This window comes from Phytophthora sojae (genome assembly GCF_000149755.1).
Source record: "Phytophthora sojae unplaced genomic scaffold PHYSOscaffold_14, whole genome shotgun sequence".
NCBI lineage: Eukaryota > Oomycota > Peronosporomycetes > Peronosporales > Peronosporaceae > Phytophthora > Phytophthora sojae.
In genome coordinates this window covers 1-8,614 of record NW_009258128.1, presented here as the reverse complement: position 1 = coordinate 8,614, position 8,614 = coordinate 1, and the positions used below count along the sequence as shown (strand labels likewise).

At 61.4% G+C, this 8,614-nt stretch overlaps 1 protein-coding gene across 1 annotated transcript; it reads right to left on the bottom strand.

Moving 5' to 3' along the window:
* Positions 1-815: 815 nt before the first annotated feature.
* Positions 816-8,387, bottom strand: PHYSODRAFT_341347 (hypothetical protein; the record flags this gene model as incomplete). The annotated part of the gene is made up of 19 exons (XM_009539645.1): positions 816-1,034; positions 1,125-1,313; positions 1,361-1,661; positions 1,726-1,796; positions 1,868-1,976; positions 2,049-2,242; positions 2,305-2,550; positions 2,604-3,080; positions 3,126-3,414; positions 3,499-3,881; positions 3,936-4,115; positions 4,193-5,782; positions 5,811-5,876; positions 5,947-6,023; positions 6,109-6,238; positions 6,308-6,679; positions 6,750-7,115; positions 7,174-7,515; positions 7,551-8,387. The coding sequence occupies 19 exons, from the start codon at positions 8,385-8,387 to the stop codon at positions 816-818; spliced, it is 6,438 nt and encodes a 2,145-aa protein (XP_009537940.1).
* Between the last annotated feature and the right edge of the window lie 227 nt (positions 8,388-8,614).

The following is an 8,614-nucleotide window of genomic DNA, read 5'->3' as shown; positions in this document are numbered from 1 at the left end:
CGAGGCGGCTCTACTTGTCGGCGCTTGGTGGTTCCCCTGGAACCGAGGAGATCCGGAGGTCTTTGTGGTTCAGAGAAATTTCGGGACTGAGTCCTTACCCTATCCTATGCCCTAGCTACTGGCTACTCCGTACCACTGCTTGCTAAGCCTATCGTTCGGTGCCTGTCCCTACTTCTGTTGTGCTTGCACTGCCGTCCTTCAACCTGATTTGTGTGGCGTAATCAAGATCTTACCTCGACGCGTTTTGGTCGGCGCGTTTTGCTCGGCGCGTCTTGCTCGGCGGGTTTTGCTCGGCGGGGATTAGGGTCGACGCGTTTTGCAGAGACGGGGCGCTGGTCGACTCGTCGGAGATTACGTGTCGAGTTGGACTCTGTCGCTGTGTCTCGCGGCCCATCACCCGCGTCGACTTTCCGTCGACCTCTGCCGCGCGTCGCCCCCATCAATCGCATCGCGTTTCATCAACTGCGTCGAGTTCATCATCCGCATCCATCAGCATTCGTCTCGGCGCCTTCTTTCACCGACGCCGATGTACCCGCTTCCTCGCTGGGCACTACACCACATCCGTCCCGCTGCCACGCACGCGCACTCACCAGGTGGGTGTGTCGTTGCAGAACCTGCCCCGCGTGATGGCCGCATCTCGATTCGTCGAATTCTTTGTCGTCTCCGCCCGCTTCGTTGCCATTGAAGCATCATGGTTCGCGCTGAGGACTTCTGCGTCGAGGAGAGCGGGCCCGACACGGGCAACCTCGAGGCTGCGCTGACATCGTCGTCTATGCAAGCAGAGCACATCGGTCTCGCCTCCCTGATCCGTCGGATCAGCTCGCGGTAGCCCCAGCTGCCTCTCCCCTGTCCAATCGCGACTCGGCGCTACCGTGGCGGAATGCGATCAAACGCAGCAATCCTTCGTAGCTGCAGAGCGGCAACGCGGCGTAGCTTTTGCCGAGCGAGACCGCGCGCATCAAGCCCTGGCGGTCGTCGAGCAAGCGCACGACGCTTCCAGCATCGCGAGGGACCAAGTGCGTCAAGCTTCGGCTCTCCAAAAAGAATTGCAACACCGCCGTCAACGAGAGAGACCAGGTCCGTCGCGCTCGGACGGCGACGCACTACCCTGTTGGACATCTCACCCTTATCCGTAATGCGCCCACGCAGAGCCGTGCGGAAGCCGAGTCGGCGCAGCGTTTAACGAGCCGCTGTGAGTAGACCTTCGGTGCAATAACGCATTCCTTGTGACCCACGCCAAAGAACTCTGGCGGGGCGCGATGCGTATCCGCGACTTGGAGGAATCGGCGAGCTTCAGGCCATGTCTCGCGCAGCTGGGAATAGGGGGTAGCGGCGAGATGCCGCGAGCGCTCAAGTCCACCGTTCCAGCGCTCACGTAATCGAGCTGGAGGACGAGCACGACGTGGCCATCCAGGACCGCGACGAGCATGACGCGGTTTGAGGACGGGTGCTTCGGGAAGCGCGTCGAGGTTGGTAGATGGCGTAGCACGTGCGCGATGGACTTCCAGAACGTCTTGCCGGTGTCGTCACGTCCGTAGGCGGGCACATTGACACCTACGACCTGATCCGTCGACGTGAAGCTTCCGTCGCGGTGGAGACAAACGCTGTGGCCTGCGGAGTCAAGCCGAGCGGCGGCTCCCGCTGCTCCTGTCTCGCCTCCACTACGTCGAGTACGGGTGTCAGCGTGCGTTCTGCCGCCCCCGTTTCCGGTCCTGAGGCTAAGACCTCGTTAACCGCGGATACTCATCGGGCTCCGACGCGCCGTTCAGGTCCGACGCTTCGTCCAGGTCCGGCGTCTACTCCGCCGCCAGCTTCAGCGGGTGTCAGCCGACCGCGGTACAGCGGAGCCGAGGAATCAACGCGTCACGGGTGCAGGCCTCCCAGTTTGGTCTCGACTGCTGCTGTCGATCGAACGCGCCAGGTCACAGCGCAGTTCCAGTCCGAGGCCTCGGACAGCGACGCCCAAGCGCGCCGCCCTCAGACCAAGTGGCGACGTCCCTCGTCGCGTTCACTGACATGGACCCCATTGAGGGGCCCTAGTGCCACACGTTGTCGTTGCTCGTAGTCGCTGTAGCCGTAACTCCAACACGTAGGCCTTGCTCTTTTCCTTCGTTTCTTTCCACTTCTTCACATCTTTTATGAGACGGCCCTCCGCCATCTCATCTTCAGCAACAGGCTGGTCCTCCACACTTCCCTCATCCAACCCCTCGCTCCGGCCATTCCCAGAGTCGAGGCTCTCCGCCTATCCACCTGTCGGCAGCCACCCTGCCAACTTCCACCGCGCCACTAAAGGCGCTCACCCACCAGGGCTCGGCTCAGCCGCCCCACGTCCTCGCGCGAAATCGCCGCAAGACGGTAACGACCAGCGTGCTGTCGCGAGAAGTCGCTCCGCCACTTTCCGCAGTTGAGATCCAGTTCGTCGGTACAGCCTCTCCAGGTCATGTCGAACTCGCGGCGCGCGCAGCCATGTCGGGAAGCCCGACCGGCATGCAGCTCCAAGGACTTCTCCCCTTCGGAAGCATCCTCGTCCAGAGCGAGTGTAGTGTCAGGCTGTGCTCCAGTAAACACGTATCGGTGGAGTCAAACGGTCCGTTCGTTGACACCGCCAAACACGTCGCGGCGTGTGACGGAAACTCTTTAACGGGGTTTTGCTTGGAGGTGCGGAAGTCGAAAGACAGTTGGTAAAGCGAGTTACTCGTCTCGCGACGCGATTCGTTTGGCCTGCCTTGCGCTTTGGTGCGCAACCTGACGCGCCGCATCTGCGCACGCGGTCCGATCTGTAGCGTCCGTCGCTTGGGCTCGGCGCACTGGTGCGGTAGTTTTCCGACGGCGATTATCGCCCTTGACGTACACCGCGGATCTCGGTCGCGCGCGAACCGAAAGGAGAGCGCCAAGTCTACCACGACGCGAACCGTCTCGGCGTGCTTGTTCCTGACCTTCGAGTACGCAACGCCGTCGCTCTTTACAGTGCTAGTGTCCCGGCTCACTTCTAGCGGCATCTCGTCGCGGCAGTCGGCGGGCTCGTTCGACGGGGTCGTCCCATTGATCATAGCGCGCATAGGCCTCAACTTGGAAACGTCCTTGACCGAAAATTAACAAGGCGTGCAGCCCGTCTCAAGACGTACAGCGTACGTGCTCACACACGGGGCGTCTCGCGGCACAGCGTCGAGCATGAGCTCTAGCCCGTAGGCAGATCCCATTCTGCCGCGATCCCAGCAATATGACATCAACGAATTCACTCCAACCCTGTTCATCGCCGCGACGTCGCCCCGGGTCCGATCTGCGTCGTCCCCGGCTTGGTCGACTACTAGCACGTTCACCTGCGCGAGTCGGCAGTTCTGAAGGATGCATATCCCTCGGCGCGTCGACTCTGTTCCGTCGCGCGACGAGTCACTTGCGGCGTCCGACACGCTCCTCGCAACCTCGAATTCCCAATCAGCCTCGACGCAAGGTGGATTTCTGTTTATCGCGTCGTCGCACTCTGAGGGCTGTACTGACGTTGGACCCTCCACGTATTTCGACACTGCAACATGCCCCCTGATCGGGTTCGACGCGTTCCTCGTTGCAGCAGGCTCGTTGCCGGCTGCCTGCGCTCTCGCCGCGTTGGGGCCACTTCCCATCGCCCCGAGTCTCACTTTCGCGTGACTGTCCGTCGCGCGATTTAGAACTTCTGACATCCTCGTCGCGCTCAGTCTCGACGCGTTCCGCGCTGCACCGGGCTGGATGCCACCCCCCTGCGCTCTCGCCGCGTCGGGGGCACTTCCCATCGCCCCGCGTCTCGCTTCAGCGTGACTGTCCGTCGCACGACATTGACCGTGTTTCGTGGCATCTGGTTTCCTGACGATCTCCACTCGGTGGTGTAGCGTCTCTGCGCACCGGGTCTGCGACGAGTTTCCCGTCGCGTTGCACTCATGACGTTATAGCTCGCATCCTACCAGTGCGTCGGACATGCGCTTAAGCTCGTGGGGGAGACCGGGACTGTCGCAATCCAAGCAATATCGTATCGGCAAATTGACTTCAGCCGTGTCCGTCGTCGCGACTCCGCCCCGAGTCCGATCTGCGACGTGTTCAGCTTGGTCGACTTCTAGCGCGTTCACCTGCGCGAGTCGGCGGTGCTGTCGAACGCATAGCCCTAGGCGCTTTGACTGGGCACCGTCGCTTGACGTGTTTCTCGTTGCGACCCACACGCCACCCAAAAACTTGAATGCATAATCAGATCCGACGCAAGACGCGTCTTCGTCCAGCGCACCGCGCCCCGTAAAATGCCCGGGGCCATGCCCTCTGCGCCTTTAGCCGCTCTGGGAGGGGTCTTGACCAGGCTCGACGGGTTCTGAGCAGCCAGCTCTTGTAGGACACCTGGAGCTCTGCCTCTGGGGTTCGTTGCGCGTGTAGAAGCCGAGTGCATCGTCACCACGAGGACGTACGCCGTCCCGCGCCCCAAATCCATGTTCTCCGGCGTCGGCGGGTCTCGTTCCGGCACGTTGACGACAGGGTTGGCCTCGTTGCAGTTTCCCTCGTCGCGATTTTTCGCGTCGCAATCTTCCGCAACGAGGTTGACAGGTGACGCTGTTTCTGGATCTAACGTCCGGGGTCGGATGTCTTCTCGCGAGTGATACGCCGGCTGTATGACAAACACCCCTGCCCCTGCTGCGCTGGCGTCACCGTCGCTCGCCCCGCGTCTCGCGTCAGCGCGACTGTCCGTCGTGCAACGTGGGTCTGGCACCCTCGTTGCGCTCGGGCTCGACTCGTTCTGCGCTGTAGTAGGCTGGATGACCCCCGCCTGATCCTTCGCTGAGTCGGCACCGTCCTTCGCCCTGTGCATCGCGCCAGTGCAACCGGCCGCCGCGGAGCGTTGACCGCGTTCCCCAGGATCCGATTCCCCGGTAACCTCTCGGAGGTGCATCGTCTCCGTGCACCGGATCTGCGACGAGTTATTCGTCGCGCTGTCTTCTTGGTCTCGTCGTACGCATCCAACAAGTGCGTCAGGCCCCGTGTTCCCGCCTCGACGTACGCCGTAACGCGGTTGTACGTGTAGTGCGTCGCAGGTTCGAAGTCGGTGTAGCTGCAGGCAGCGTGGCTCGTCGCCCGCCTTGCCCGCCACCTTCAGGACCGCAGACTTATTGAGTTCACTGGACATCCGTCGAGTGACAGCTGGTACCTTCGCCAGCAATCCTCCAGGTGGCGCGCCGTGGCATTCGGGCTTGTCCACAGGAAATCGCACCACTCGCCCCGCTGCGGCGTACCCGCCACTTCGATAGATCGCGCAATTCGGACCAGCATCTTGCTCAGGGTTGACCAATCGATCTAAGTTTATGGCGCGGTGCCTCTCTTTTGGTGCAGACCCCGGTGGTCCTCCAGTCCCGCCACCGTCAGGCCCCTCGTCGACCACGTCAAAGTTCACATTCGGCTTGTTCTTCACGGTCTCGAGGGCGGAATGTCGCCAAAGACGCCATTTTCCAGCTTTGTCCCCAAGTCGCATACCGTCGCAGGTCTGAGACCTCGCTACTGACCGTCGCATAGTGCCACATTCGGTCAGTCTCACGTCGTCGCGTCCCCTCGACCCTTCGCTCGACTGTCGCACGGTGTCACATTCCGTCTGTCTCATGGGCGACCCTTCGCCCAACTGTCGCACGGTGTCACATTCGGTCCGTCTCACGGTGTCGCACTTCCGGGACTGCTTCTGGGACTGTTTCTGGGACGGTTCCGAGACGTTCAATCCCTCACATCTCACACTGTCGCACTTGTCCCTGTTGGATTTTGCAACTTGCGCGCGTTCGCTCGACTGTCGCACCCCGTCGCATTGTTGCGACCTTCCGCTGGACGGCGCGCCTCGCCCGACGCACCTTCGACGGGTTGTTCGACTCGCGACGCTTCAGCTGGGCGCCCCGCATTGTCGCTTCTCTGCGACCCGTGGTCCGACCGTACACACGTCGTTACTACGTCGACCCGTGTCTTCAACACCACGCGCGACAGCGTCGAGTGGCCACGCGTCTGCAACTTGCTCACCGACGACGTCTCCACCGCTGGCGCACGGGTCAGCCCCGCTGTTGGTGACTTCACAGCGACTACTGGGCTTGCTATCCACGTGAACTCCTTCCTCTAGCTCACCTCGACGCGCGTCGAATTCCAGATCTTCGTACGTCGGCCATCCATACATGGGCCAGACGAGCTCGTCGTCACGCCAGGTCTCGTCCTCGTCGCAGGTCACTTCATACGCAAGGTTTTGCCAATCTTGGTACTGTCGATTAGTCGCCAGCACGAAGCGGGGCGCAGGCGGAAACACACCGGAGGGTGTCCATCAACCCACGTTCGTGCCTGCGTCGAGCGTTATTGTCTCGTCCGTGACGTTGGTCACCCGCAGGTATGTTTGTCGCTCGATCTTAGTCTTAAACATGGTTGTAACCCACGTTTTGCTGCGCGTGACCCACAGGCGCGGTGCATCTCGGCTGGAGCGCATGCGGACGTCGAGTGTTTGCCCTGGGTCGAGTTGCTTAAGCGCGTCGAGTGAGACCGGCCGCACTCGTGCGTCGTAACGCCATTGCTCGGGAGTCGTAGAGGCCCGCGCCGTGCCCAACGGTCGCCTGGATGTCGTCACAACCGGCACTGCGACGGACATCACGGCGTGATTACCAAGTCCTTGCTGGTGCATCTCCTTCGACGCGTCCCGCGTCAACATTTTCTGCGTCGAGTTTTTTCTGCGTCGAGTTTTTTCGCGTCGAGTTTTTTCGCGTCGAGTTTCTTGGCTCGACATGAACCGCAGAGACATGGGTATTCGATGCCTGAGTTATCGTAGAGCGCGTACTAGCCTCTTCCAGCGCCTTAAGAATTGCTTCCTTCAGATCCGGCAGAACCTTGATACGCGCTGGCGTGACCTCACGGGGCATAGCGCTCGGCGGCTCGCTCAGATGGTTGAAAACCTCGTCCAGTTCCGGTGAAGTCGTGGTTGAGGTCGCGGCCGTGGTTTTCGGCATCCCGAAGTCCACGTCAAAGAAGTCGGCGGGTTCGTCATCTACGTCGCGTCGGGGTTTGGACCTCGACGTGGAATGCACGCTCGACTCAGCCTGGGACGAAGTTATCATCTGCGTTGAGATTGGGCCCGTCCCAGGCGGAGTCACCTTGCGTTGGATGGCCCGACCAGGACCGTCAATGGCCCCAAGACGCCGCGGATCGTACGTGTCCACGACTCGACGTCCCAGTCATACACCCCCGTCCTCTCGGTGATGCCCGAGCTGAAGCCTGATATTCGTGCAACATCTCGAAGAGTGTCCCTGCGGCTCGCGTGACGTTCATGAGCATGTCAAAGTCTGGCACCCGGAAAGGACCCGTGAACTTGATCGCGTTGGGCTTGATAAAACGCAGGATCGGATCGTGCTCCAGCAGCCGGATCAGCTCCACTCCAGCAAGCATATACCTCATCTCTGCCGTGGTGAACTGATTCCCCGTGTCATCGCCTCTCGCCTTGACCGGCGGTCCATCCGCTGAATCCGGCGCGCAGAGCTTCTCCGGAGACTTGCTCTTGCGCGACTCGAAGCTACTATTGAAAACCCCACACTCGATTGGTATCGAGGTGGCGGCGAGGGCGTGGTCGTCGAGGTCTGGGCTGAGCCCGTCGAGGAACTCGGCGCGTCTTGGCCCGCTGAGAAACTCGTCGCGTCTTGTTTGACGGATCCGGCGAGAATCGTCAAGGGCTCCTGCACGACGCGAATCGCGCGCAACCAGGACTTGAGGTCCCAGTCGCACAGCTTCTCCATCTCGAAAGATCCCAGCACGAATCTCGAATCACGCAGCATCTGGAAGAGAATCGTCGCGGTGTGGGCGACGCTGGTGGGACTATCGAAGTCCGGCGCGACGAAGGGGCCCGTGAAGTTGCTCATCAGCATGGGCTTGAGGAAGACCAAGATCGGGTCTTGCTCCAGCAGCCGGAAGAGCTCAGTGCGCGCCACGACGTACCGCACCTCTTCGACGGCGTACTGGCGCCCCGCTTCCTTGCCTTGGGGCTTGGACAGCGACGCTTCCGCCGAGTCCGGCGCGTGCAGCTTCTTCTTCCTCCTCTTCTTGGGCGACTTGCGCTTGGCGGCGGCCTTGGCGGTGGGTTGTTGTTGGTCGTCGGCCTTTGCAGGCTTCCGACCGCGACGCAAGTCGCGGTCCTTCGCGGCTCCCTCGTCGGGAGCCGCATCGGGGACGGCAAACTGTTCTTCGTAGCCCTCCTGGTCGTCGCTGGCCCCGTGGCCTGTCATGAAGGTTCCCTCAGAGCTCCACGACGCGACAGGTCTCTCACTGTGCTCTCTTGCGGTCGGCGACCTTCCAGCCGACTGCGCACCTGCCTCCGATGCCTCTTGGATCGTTAGCCCGTCATTCGAAGTAGTACTCCCGGGTCGCGGCACCATTAAGGAGTAGCGCCCTCGCAGAAATCTCGCGAATGCGATCTCGCACAAACTCGGCGGTTCTGGATAGCGGTCGCGCCGAGCAAATTATTCCCGGTTGTTGGAGTAGCGTATCTTCGAAATACAGACCCAAGTCTTCGCAGGCTTCGGAGCTGGGGGTTCTTGTGTTGACGCTTGTTCCTTGTCGTAGGGCGTCGCGTCGAGCCTTGGGCGTGCGGCGTTATCGGGCC